Source organism: Lolium rigidum, chromosome 3 (assembly GCF_022539505.1).
Source record: "Lolium rigidum isolate FL_2022 chromosome 3, APGP_CSIRO_Lrig_0.1, whole genome shotgun sequence".
Taxonomy (NCBI): Eukaryota; Viridiplantae; Streptophyta; class Magnoliopsida; order Poales; family Poaceae; genus Lolium; species Lolium rigidum.
Window position 1 is genome coordinate 379,752,848 of NC_061510.1, and position 13,292 is coordinate 379,766,139.

Genomic DNA, 13,292 nt, shown 5'->3' on the forward strand with positions numbered 1-13,292 from the left:
TGGCGTCGATTTCCCCGGGAGGGAATTTCCCTGGCAGATTTCAGCCTGCCGGAGAGCTCTTTTCTCTCTGGTGTTTTCCGCCCTGCAGAGGCGGCTGTGACTCTTCGCGACTATCCTATGGAGCTTAGGTTTTCGGGACGAAGAAGTACGCGAAGGAGAGGAGGCCAGAGGGGGCTATGGGCCCCCTCCCCACAAGGCAGCGCGGCCAGGCCTTGGCCCGCGCCGGCCTGTGAGGTGGGCCCATGGCGGCCCTCCTCGGCTCCTCCTTCTGGCTCCCTTCGTCTTCTGGAAAAATAGGATTTTTCATATAATTTCTGTTAATTGTTGATCTTCCGAAATATTGCATTCTGACGACGCTTTTTCCAGCAGAATCCTGGCTCCGGTGCGCGATCCTCCAATAATCATGAAACATGCAAAATAGATGAAATAACATAAGTATCACCTCTAAATATGAAATATATCAATGAATAACAGCAAATTATGATATAAAATAGTGATGCAAAATGGACGTATCACCTGCACGGTAAGATTATATAATTGATTAGAACCATGCATCCGATAGTAGTTTTCACGGAAAATTTCGGTATGACCTTCCTACACGGTAGGACATAGGAGCGCCAGAAATGTGCCGAAACGGAAACCGAAATGGAAACTTAACGAATCAACATTTCGGCGCAACGTTGGCAACTCATTTTGAACGCCAACACACACAAGCACAAACACTACATATATATATATATATATGCCACACACGAGCTTTGCTTCAAATGTCCAATATACGTCGATTTCATTCTTCAATTTGTTCATTATTCACCTATTTGTTTGATATATTCATCAACGAGATCGAGACGTCGCGCCGCTACCAAGGCGTATGGAAGCCGACTTTCTAGATCTAGATCTAGATTGAGCGGTCAATGCGGGATAGTAGATCTAGATCTACATAGGGGGATGTGGGAGATGCATGTAGGAAGGGAAGTTTTGTTCAAAAAATATGATTTTGTTTGGTCAAATTGGTTAAATTGGGGATATAAATGGGCAAAAATGAGCTGGGTTGGGAGAAGGCTCGGGTTTGTGTGGAGGAGTGGAGTAATGGTAGTGGGGGGAGTGGTTGTTGAGCAGAAATAACTGATCAGGTTACTGCCGGCGCACCATGGCACGGGTGCGCCGGCAGCACATAGCCCATTCGGCTATATCACCCCCGGGCCAGGCCCAAGAATCATTGCCGGCGCACCAGCCTAGGGACGCGCCGGCAATAGCACATTTCCGCCAGCGCACCCCTGGGCTGGAGTGCCGGCAATGATTCTTGGGCCTGGACCGAATCGGGCGAGCCCATGCCAAAACATGTCCCCGGCGCATCAAATCCTGTGGTGCGCCGGCAGTAGACGTTCATCGTCGGCGCGGCGGCAAGGTGGTGCGCCGGCAACTCTTTCCACCGGCGCACGTCCTGGGTGGTGCGCCGGCACCTATTGCCTCCACCTATAGGCTTTTTCCTAGTAGTGTGTAGTACATGTGCGCCACATAATTCTGGCTTTGTGTGGCGAATGTGGATGGATGCGCCACATAATCTATATGGGGCCCACGCGGGCTCCAGCACTGCACATGGGCGAAGGGAATTCTATGGCGCATGTGCCCACATGCGCCACAGAAAGTTGGACTTTTGTGGCGCATGTTGGCGTATGCGCTACAGAATTCCTTATGGTGGGCCCACCCCTGACAGTACGAAGCCATATTTCTGTGGCGCATAGGCCAATATGCGCCACAAAAGTCCAACTTTCGGTGGCACATATTGGCCTATGCGCCACAGAATGTGCACACTAGATCTAGGGTTTTTTTGCTCTCCACGCAACTTCACCCCCACCCCCTGTGGATCGCCTTTTTTAGCTCTGTAAAATACAAAAGAAATAGATAGAAATTTCAAAAAATAAATCCTTCGAGGTTCCCATGTATTATGTCATCTAGTACCACTGAGAGTTAATGATGTCCACGTTCCCCCTCCTTTCCTGTAGACAGTGTTGGGCCTCCAAGAGCAGAGGTTTGTAGAACAGCAGCAAGTTTTCCCTTAAGTGGATCACCCAAGGTTTATCGAACTCAGGGAGGAAGAGGTCAAAGATATCCCTCTCATGCAACCCTGCAACCACAAAGCAAGAAGTCTCTTGTGTCCCCAACACACCTAATAGGTGCACTAGTTCGGCGAAGAGATAGTGAAATACAGGTGGTATGAATATATATGAGCAGTAGCAACGGTGCCAGAAAATAGCTTGCTGGCGTGTAGTTGATGGTGGTAGTATTGCAGCAGTAGTAACACAGTAAAAACAGTAAACAAGCAGCGATAGCAGTATTTAGGAACAAGGCCTAGGGATTACACTTTCACTAGTGGACACTCTCAACATTGATCACATAACAGAATAGATAAATGCATACTCTACACTTTTGTTGGATGATGAACACATTGCGTAGGATTACACGGACCCTCAATGCCGGAATTAACAAGCTCCACAATTAATGTTCATATTTTAGTAACCTTATAGTGTAAGATAGATCAAAAGACTAAACCAAGTACTAACATAGCATGCACACCGTCACCTTCATGCATATGTAGGAGGAATAGATCACATCAATACTATCATAGCAATAGTTAACTTCATAATCTACAAGAGATCATAATCATAGCATAAACCAAGTACTAACACGGATGCACACACTCGTCACCATTACATCGTGCAGGAGGAATAGACTACTTTAATAACATTGCTAGAGTAGCACATAGATAAATTGTGATACAAACACATTGCAATCATAAAGAGATATAAATAAGCACCTCACTATGCCATTCATCAGTGAATAAGTATTCTGTGAAATATAGCCTAAGAGCCCCACACGGTGCACACACTGTCACCTTTACACACGTGGGACAAGGAGTCTCCGGAGATCACATAAGTAAAACTCACTTGACTAGCATAATGACATCTAGATTACAAGCATCATCATATGAATCTCAATCATGTAAGGCAGCTCATGAGATTATTGTATTGAAGTACATAGGAGAGAGATGAACCACATAGCTACCGGTACAGCCCCGAGCCTCGATGGAGAACTACTCCCTCCTCATGGGAGCAGCAGCGGTGATGAAGATGGCGGTGGAGATGGCAGCGGTGTCGATGGAGAAGCCTTCCAGGGGCACTTCCCCGTTCCGGCGGCGTGCCGGAACAGAGACTCCTGTCCCCCAGATCTTGGCTTCGCGATGGCGGTGGCTCTGGAAGGTTTCTGTGGGTTTCGTCGAACGTATCAGGGTTTTCGATCCAGGGACTTTATATAGGCGAAGAGGCGGCGCAGGAGGGCTTCTGGGGGGCCCACACCATAGGGTGGCGCGGCCCCCCCCTCTGGCCGCGCCAGGGTGTGGTGTGGGGCCCCCAGGGCTCCCCTCTGGCGGCTCTCGGGTGTTCTGGATGGTTCCGGGAAAAATAGGAACCTGGGCGTTGATTTCGTCCGATTCCGAGAATATTTCGTTACTAGGATTTCTGAAACCAAAAACAGCAGAAAACGAGAACTGGCACTTCGGCATCTTGTTAATAGGTTAGTTCCGGAAAATGCACGAATATGACATAAAGTGTGCATAAAACATGTAGATAACATCAATAATGTGGCATGGAACATAAGAAATTATCGATACGTCGGAGACGTATCAGCATCCCCAAGCTTAGTTCCGCTCGTCCCGAGCAGGTAAAACGATAACAAAGATAATTTCTGGAGTGACATGCCATCATAACCTTGATCATACTATTTGTAAAGCATATGTAGTGAATGCAGCGATCAAAACAATGTATATGACATGAGTAAACAAGTGAATCATATAGCAAAGACTTTTCATGAATAGCACTTCAAGACAAGCATCAATAAGTCTTGCATAAAAGTTAACTCATAAAGCAATAATTCAAAGTAGAGGCATTGAAGCAACACAAAGGAAGATGAAGTTTCAGCGGTTGCTTTCAACTTATAACATGTATATCTCATGGATATTGTCAACATAGAGTAATATAATAAGTGTAATATGCAAGTATGTAGGAATCAATGCACAGTTCACACAAGTGTTTGCTTCTTGAGGTGGAGAGAAATAGGTGAACTGACTCAACATTGAAAGTAAAAGAATGGTCCTCCATAGAGGAAAAGCATCGATTGCTATATTTGTGCTAGAGCTTTTATTTTGAAAACATAAAGAGAGCATAAAAGTAAAGTTTTGAGAGGTGTATGTTGTTGTCAACGAATGGTAGTGGGCACTCTAACCCCCTTGCCAGGCAAACCTTCAAAGAGCGGCTCCCATTTTATTTTATTTTTGTGTGGCACTCCTTCCAACCTTTCTTTCACAAACCATGGCTAACCGAATCCTCGGGTGCTCGCCAACAATCTCATACCATGGAGGAGTGTCTATTTTTGTTAATTAATTTGGGACTGGGAATCCCATTGCCAGCTCTTTTTGCAAAATTATTGGATAAGCGGATGAAGCCACTAGTCCATTGGTGAAAGTTGCCCAACAAGATTGAAAGATAAACACCACATACTTCCTCATGAGCTATAAAACATTGACACAAATCAGAGGTGATAAATTTTGAATTGTTTAAAGGTAGCACTCAAGCAATTTACTTTGGAATGGCAGGAAATACCATGTAGTAGGTAGGTATGGTGGACACAAATGGCATAGTGTTGTTTGGCTCAAGGATTTGGATGCATGAGAAGTATTCCCTCTCGATACAAGGCTTAGGCTAGCAAGGCTATTTGAAGCAAACACAAGTATGAACCGGTGCAGCAAAACTCACATAAAAGACACATTGTAAACATTATAAGACTCTACACCGTCTTCCTTGTTGTTCAAAACTCAATACTAGAAATTATCTAGACCTTAGAGAGACCAAATATGCAAACCAAATTTTAGCATGCTCTATGTATTTCTTCATTAATGGGCGCAAAGTATATGATGCAAGAGCTTAAACATGAGCACAACAATTGCCAAGTATCACATTTACCCAAGACATTATAGCAATTACTACATGTATCATTTTCCAATTCCAACCATATAACAATTTAACGAAGAGGAAACTTCGCCATGAATATTATGAGCTAAGAACACATGTGTTCATACGAACCAGCGGAGCGTGTCTCTCTCCCACACAAGCATGATGTAATCCAATTTATTCAAACACAAACAAAAACAAAAGCACACAGACGCTCCAAGTAAAGTACATAAGATGTGACCGAATAAAAATATAGTTTCAGGGGAGGAACCTGATAATTTGTCGATGAAGAAGGGGATGCCTTGGGCATCCCCAAGCTTAGACGCTTGAGTCTTCTTAGAATATGCAGGGGTGAACCACCGGGGCATCCCCAAGCTTAGACTCTTCACTCTTCTTGATCATAGTATATCATCCTCCTCTCTTGACTCTTGAAAACTTCCTCCACACCAAACTCGAAACAAACTCATTAGAGGGTTAGTGCATAATCAAAAACTCACATGTTCAGAGGTGACACAATCATTCTTAACACTTCTGGACATTGCCCAAAGCTACTGGAAGGTAATGGAACAAAGAAATCCACCCAACACAGCGAAAGAAGCAATGCGAAATAAAAGGCAGAATCTGTCAAAACAGAACAGTCCGTAAAGACGAATTTTAAAATGGCACCAGACTTGCTCAGATGAAAATGCCCAAATTGAATGAAAGTTGCGTACATATCTGAGGATCATTCACGTAAATTGGCATAATTTTCTGAGTTACCTACAGAGAATTTTGCCCAGATTCGTGACAGCAAAGAAAAAGTTTCTGCGCAGTATTCCAAATCTAGTATGAACTTTTCTATCAACGACTTTATTTGGCACAACAAAACACAAAAATAAGATAAGGAGAGGTTGCTACAGTAGTAAACAACTTCCAAGACACAAATATAAAACAAAGTACTGTAGCAAAATAACACATAGGTTATCTTCCAAGAAGTTCTTTTCTTTATAGCCATTAAGATGGGCTCAGCAGTTTTAATGATGCACTCGCAAGAAATAGTATTTGAAGCAAAAGAGAGCATCAAGAGGCAAATTCTAAACACATTTAAATCTAACAAGCTTCCTATGCAAATGAATCTTGTAAATAAACAAGTTCATGAAGAGCAAAGTAACAAGCATAGGAAGATAAAACAAGTGTAGCTTCAAAAATTTCAGCACATAGAGAGGTGTTTTAGTAACATGAAAATTTCTACAACCATATTTTCCTCTCTCATAATAACTTTCAGTAGCAACATGAGCAAACTCAACAATATAACTATCAAATGAAACATTCTTATCATGAGTCTCATGTATAAAATTAGTACTACTCCCAACAAAAGCATAGTTATTCTTATTAATTGTAGTAGGAGCAAATTCAACAAAGTAGCTATCATTATTATTCTCATCAAGTGTAGGAGGCATAGTATAATCACAACAAAATTTACTCTCCATAGTAGGTGGCACCAAAAGACCACTATCATTATAATCATCATAAATAGGAGGCAAAGTATCATCAATGAAAATTTTCTCCTCAATGCTTGGGGGACTAAAAAGATCATGCTCATCAAAACCAGCTTCCCCAAGCTTAGAACTTTCTATATTATTATCAACAATGGTGTTCAAAGCGTTCATACTAATATTACTACCAGCATGCAAATAAGATTCCATAGGTTTTTTAATTTTCGCATCAAACAATCCATGTTTTAAATCAGGAAATAGAATAAGAAGCTCATTCTTGTCCATTATGCCAAACTAGTGTAAACAAGAAACAAAAAGATGCAATTGCAGGATCTAAAGGAAATAGCTTCGAGTACTTACGGCGCCGGGAAATAGCTTAGTAGCCGAGATCCGGAGTGTGAGTACCTTTTACCTTTCCTCCCCGGCAACGGCGCCAGAAAATAGCTTGATGTCCACATTCCCCCTCCTTTCCTGTAGACAGTGTTGGGCCTCCAAGAGCAGAGGTTTGTAGAACAGCAGCAAGTTTTCCCTTAAGTAGATCACCCAAGGTTTATCGAACTCAGGGAGGAAGAGGTCAAAGATATCCCTCTCATGCAACCCTGCAACCACAAAGCAAGAAGTCTCTTGTGTCCCCAACACACCTAATAGGTGCACTAGTTCGGCGAAGAGATAGTGAAATACAGGTGGTATGAATATATATGAGCAGTAGCAACGGTGCCGAAAAATAGCTTGCTGGCGTGTAGTTGATGGTGGTAGTATTGCAGCGGTAGTAACACGAGTAAAACGAGTAAACAAGCAGCGATAGCGATATTTAGGAACAAGGCCTAGGGATTACACTTTCACTAGTGGACACTCTCAACATTGATCACATAACAGAATAGATAAATTCATACTCTACACTTTTGTTGGATGATGAACACATTGCGTAGGATTACACGAACCCTCAATGCCGGAGTTAACAAGCTCCACAATTAATGTTCATATTTTAGTAACCTTATAGTGTAAGATAGATCAAAAGACTAAATCAAGTACTACATAGCATGCACACTGTCACCTTCATGCATATGTAGGAGGAATAGATCACATCAATACTATCATAGCAATAGTTAACTTCATAATCTACAAGAGATCATAATCATAGCATAAACCAAGTACTAACACGGATGCACACACTGTCACCATTACATCGTGCAGGAGGAATAGACTACTTTAATAACATTGCTAGAGTAGCACATAGATAAATTGTGATACAAACACATTGCAATCATAAAGAGATATAAATAAGCACCTCACTATGCCATTCATCAGTGAATAAGTATTACGTGAAATATAGCCTAAGAGACCCACACGGTGCACACACTTGTCACCTTTACACACGTGGGACAAGGAGTCTCCGGAGATCACATAAGTAAAACTCACTTGACTAGCATAATGACATCTAGATTACAAGCATCATCATATGAATCTCAATCATGTAAGGCAGCTCATGAGATTATTGTATTGAAGTACATAGGAGAGAGATGAACCACATAGCTACCGGTACAGCCCCGAGCCTCGATGGAGAACTACTCCCTCCTCATGGGAGCAGCAGCGGTGATGAAGATGGCGGTGGAGATGGCAGCGGTGTCGATGGAGAAGCCTTCCAGGGGCACTTCCCCGTTCCGGCGGCGTGCGGGAACGGGAGACTCTGTCCCCCGGATCTTGGCTTCGCGATGGCGGCGGCTCCGGAAGGTTTACGTGGGTTTCGTCGAACGTATCGGGGTTTTCGATCCGGGGACTTTATATAGGCGAAGAGGCGGCGCGAGGAGGGCTTACGGGGGCCCACACCATAGGGCGGCGCGGCCCCCTGTGGCCGCGCCGGGGTGTGGTGTGGGGCCCCCAGGGCTCCCCTCTGGCGGCTCTCGGGTGTTCTGGATGGTTCCGGGAAAAATAGGAACCTGGGCGTTGATTTCGTCCGATTCCGAGAATATTTCGTTACTAGGATTTCTGAAACCAAAAACAGCAGAAAACAGGAACTAGCACTTCGGCATCTTGTTAATAGGTTAGTTCCAGAAAATGCACGAATATGACATAAAGTGTGCATAAAACATGTAGATAACATCAATAATGTTGCATGGAACATAAGAAATTATCGATACGTCGGAGACGTATCAGTTAACAAACATGAATTTTGACTTTTTTTTGAAAAATTATCAAACTGGATTTGTGGTTTCATACGAACTCGAAAAAATGCACAATACATCAAAATGATCGAGAAAACAAATTCTACATCCGAATCCACCGGGGTCTACCCAGTTAGGAAATTTTTAGAATTGGCAAATTGGAAAAGAGCAACAAGTTACGGCAAAGACAAAAAAAATCCTGTAAAAATAAAAAAATCGAAAAAAGATTCTGTGGCGCACCTTATGCCCATGCGCCACAGAATTCTTTAGCTGAATTTTGCATTTCGAGGGTGCTCCTCTTCCATTTCTCCTTCTTCTCCTCCTCCTCCTCCTCCTCCTCCTCCTTCACTTCTCCTCCTTCTCCCTTTTTCTTCCTTCTCCTCTTTCTCCTCCATTCTTCTCCCTTCTCCTCCTTCTCCTCCCTTCTTCTCCCTCCTCCTCCTCCACCCACACCCGATGACCTCCTCCTCCGGCAACCACCTCCTCCTTCGGCGACCACCACCTCCTCCTTCGGCGACCTCCTCCTCCTCCTCCGGTGACCACCACCACCACTTCCTCCTCCAGCCCCAGATCTAGATCTAGATCTAGCCGCCATTTTTTAAATTAAAAAAAATTTGTGGCGCACCACCGATGGGTGCGCCACACAGAAGTTTTCCATGGCGCATTCTTGCCTGGTGCGCCACAGAAGTTCTAACGAAATTTGTGGCGCATTCCGAAATGCGCCACCGAATTCAAATATCTGTCGCGTGACAATTGTGGACCATATCATATGCGCCACATAAGCCGAAAAAGGTGCGCCACAGAAGAAGGATTTCCTAGTAGTGAAGGTGTCGCGGCAAGCTTGGTAAGCTAATGAGTAATAGTAGATGAAACGGCGGGCAAGTGGCTCTAAGGGCATCTCCAACGGCGAGACGCAGACGGATGCTGAGTGACCTTTTGCGTTCGCGCGGTGGTAGAATGCGTCTGGACCCTGCTCCAATGGGGCGACGCATAGTGAACGCAAATCTGACCCAAATATGTGCCTCCGATGCATCTCTGTGGACCCTGCGCGGATCCGCAAAGTACCCGCTCGCGTCTGATGGATGTTTCGTCGAGCACGCGTGGCAGTGACCCAGACTCGATGCGTCTTCTCAGGCGCGCCAGTACTAGCGCCGAGGCGTCACTTCGGCAGTGTTCGGCCACGTTAATGGCGATGCCTCGCGTGACGTGTGGCCGTCGCCTACCTCTGCGCACGAAGTAATTGCGATGCCATGCGTGTCGAGGTCGTCACCTACCTCCGGCCTATATAAACAGGGGCGCGGACATCTCATCTCCTCCCACACAAAACCCTAGCCGCCGCACAACCTCCACCGTAGCATCGCCGCCGCACAGCCTCCACCTTTGCCATGAGTAGCGCCGGCCGCGGCCAGGCTACCACGCCTGCACCTCCGACTCCACCTCCCCCGGTCGAGAGCTCCGACGAGGAGTTGGAGGACAAGAAAAGCAGCAATGCCATCCTCGACGCGGCCAGGGACGCGAAGTTCTTGGCTGATGTGGAGCAGGAAGCAGAGGAGGAGCGTGCGGCCCATGCGGCGTTCGATGCCGAGATGGAATGCCGCAGGGAGGCGGCCGCTGCAGAGGACGACTCCTCCGACATCTCATGGTCATCTGATGACCCTGATGGGCCTACCCCAGAGGAGAAGGCGGCGGAGCAGAGGGTGTTAGTGGACTCCTTCGAGACGCTCGAGAAGGCCGATGATGCCACGAACGAGATGCTGCAGTGGTGCCTGCTAGCGGACGGGGCGACGCACCAAGCTCTAGCGGCCGCACGGCTGGCGGCGGAGAAGCAAACGAGGGAGGGACGCAACGACGGGGCCGGGCCATCGGGCAACAAGTAGCCTAGGGCTTGTATCGACTATAGTTTGTAGTACATTATGTTTTCTAAATATTATTCGAAAACAAAAAATGGGTCGCCCCGCTGGAAGCACAACCAGACGCAAATGAACACGCGGTCAAAATATATCCGCGGAATGATGCCAAACGGACATGCGCGATTACTTTTTGGGTATCCGATATACGTCGCCCCGTTGGAGATGCCGTAAGGCAACTGATTTCCCGCAAAGAAAAGAAAGTCCAATTTTCTCGAGGATTTCTAACAGGCACGTTTGAACCGTGAAGTTAGCGGTGCGTCATAAAAAAAAAGGAGTACTGGCGGCGCATGTAATCAGCAGCAATCGATCAATTTTGAAAAAAAAGACTTGAATACAAGGTGTCCCCAGTGGCCATGTTGATGAACTCTTTCCACCTCTTGAAGAAGACCGACTACTGCCGTGTGCACATGGTTCTCTTAGAATGAATTGGTTCGGATTGACACTTTGACTATCTAGTCCGCGATCCCCACCTTTTTCCTACACCCATTTCATTGCTACCAGCATAGTGAGGGATATGAGATCTCTGTAAGTAGTACTAGCAGCGCAAGTAATCAACGGCAATCGATCAACTAGAGCAGCACAGGATGAAACTTGCACGTTGGAGCACTGTACCAACCCGGCGGAGAGTGACATAGCTGGAGCATTAGGAGAAAGAACATATTTTCCTTGTCCGTGACTGAATAATTTAATAGTGCCAGACACCAGACAGGGTCAAAGGCGAGCACGAGGAACTGCAGTATTCCATTGCATGCATCGATCCTTCGGTTAGCGGATAGATCTTTAGGCTTGCACATGCAGGACTCTACCAACCCGTCGTCCTAGAGCCTATATATATCCTTGTGCCAACGCGTCCATGGCATCGCGGAGCAAGTAGTAGCCTCGGCGCGCGCAGCTGATAACGTGTACGCATCATTCATACACTGCTAGCACGTACAGCACGAGTGAGATGGCGGCGGTGACGGTAGAGGAGGTGAGGAAGGCGCAGCGGGCGGAGGGTCCGGCGACGGTCCTAGCCATAGGCACGACGACGCCGGAGAACATTGTGTACCAGGCAGACTACGCTGACTACTACTTCCGGGTGACCAAGAGCGAGCACCTCGTCGATCTCAAGGACAAGTTCAAGAAGATGTGTAAGTAGTTTCCGTTCGTCTCACATCTGCATATATTGCATGCATATTTTTGAGATGAATGAAGTACGCGCGTTGTATCTCAATATAGTATAGGAGTATATTTAACAAAAGGGCTAGAATTCAATTGTAGAGACTACCTAGTTAACATCAGCAAGCAACTAGACACTACATGACCCCGTTCACTACGTGCATGCATGCATGACTTGACTGTTGACTCGTGATAGATAGAATGCATATAACAAAAGACTTGCACGCCGAGTTTATTAATTAGCTACCCAATATATGTGCGTAAGAATTCTCCAATAACTGAACAACTTGCCTGAATGCTAGGTTTTGACACCATCATCGTCATCCGTGTTGATGTCGGTGAATCTATATATACATGCAGGCGACAAATCAATGATACGCAAGAGATATATGCACTTGACTGAGGAAATCTTAGAGGAGCATCCCAACATCTGCGCGTACATGGCGCCCTCGCTGGATGCGCGGCAGGACATCCTAGTCGCTGAGATACCCAAGCTGGGGAAGACGGCGGCGCAGAAGGCCATCATGGAGTGGGGCCAGCCAATGTCCAAGATCACGCATCTGGTGTTCTGTACCACCTCCGGTGTGGACATGCCAGGCGCCGATTACCAGCTGATAAAGATGCTCGGCCTCAGCCCATCGGTGAGGCGCGTGATGTTGTACCAGCAGGGCTGCTTCGCCGGTGGGACGGTGCTCCGTGTTGCCAAAGACCTCGCCGAGAACAACCGCGGCGCTCGCGTGCTCGTCGTCTGCTCAGAGATCACCGCCGTCACATTCCGTGGCCCTACCGAGACCCAGCTCGACTCGATGGTCGGCCAGGCTCTCTTCGGAGACGGTGCAGCCGCGGTGATCATCGGTGCGGACCCCAACATGGCCATCGAGAGGCCTTTGTTCGAGCTGGTTTCGGCAAGCCAGACAATACTGCCAGACACAGAGGGCTTCATCGAAGGCCACCTCCGGGAGGTGGGGCTCACCTTCCACCTCCACAGGAATGTGCCAGTGGCCATCTCCAACAACATCGAGCGCGCGTTGGTGGACGCATTCGCGCCGCTGGGCATCGACGACTGGAACTCCATCTTCTGGGTGGCTCACCCTGGTGGCCCGGCGATCCTGGACATGGTGGAGGCAAGGGCCAAGCTCGACAAGAATCGGATGCGTGCCACCCGGCACATCCTCTCGGAGTACGGTAATATGTCCAGTGCGTGCGTCCTCTTCATCCTCGACGAGATGCGCAAGCGCTCTTTGCAAGATGGAAACGCCACCACCGGCGAAGGCATGGACTGGGGCGTGCTCTTCGGCTTCGGCCCTGGTCTCACCGTCGAGACCGTAGTCCTCCACAGTGTCCCAATCTCCGCGCCATGATTTAAAATTATCTTCCCTTATCTATCACCTCAATAATTTACTCATCCTCCTCGAGTGTGGCTAAGTTTGTCGTGTACGAGTACAACCAGTGTGTAATCTCTCTCTCTCTCCCTCTCTCTCATATATATATATATATATATATATATATATATATATATATATATATATATATATATATATATATATATATATATATATATATCTATACCTAATAATAAAA

The 13,292-nt window shown here is 46.4% G+C and overlaps 1 protein-coding gene across 1 annotated transcript; it reads left to right on the top strand.

Moving 5' to 3' along the window:
* The first annotated feature begins 11,499 nt into the window (after window positions 1-11,499).
* On the top strand, window positions 11,500-13,072 carry LOC124704389 (chalcone synthase 1-like). Its single transcript, XM_047236647.1, has 2 exons — window positions 11,500-11,683; window positions 12,072-13,072. The coding sequence occupies exons 1-2, from the start codon at window positions 11,500-11,502 to the stop codon at window positions 13,070-13,072; spliced, it is 1,185 nt and encodes a 394-aa protein (XP_047092603.1).
* Window positions 13,073-13,292: the final 220 nt, after the last annotated feature.

Excerpts from the sequence above, each read along its gene's own strand:
- LOC124704389 (XM_047236647.1), top strand. The coding sequence starts at position 11,500 with ATGGCGGCGGTGACGGTAGAGGAGGTGAGGAAGGCGCAGCGGGCGGAG. Across the intron at positions 11,684-12,071 it reads GGACAAGTTCAAGAAGATGT|GCGACAAATCAATGATACGC; the intron begins GTAAGTAGTTTC and ends ATATACATGCAG.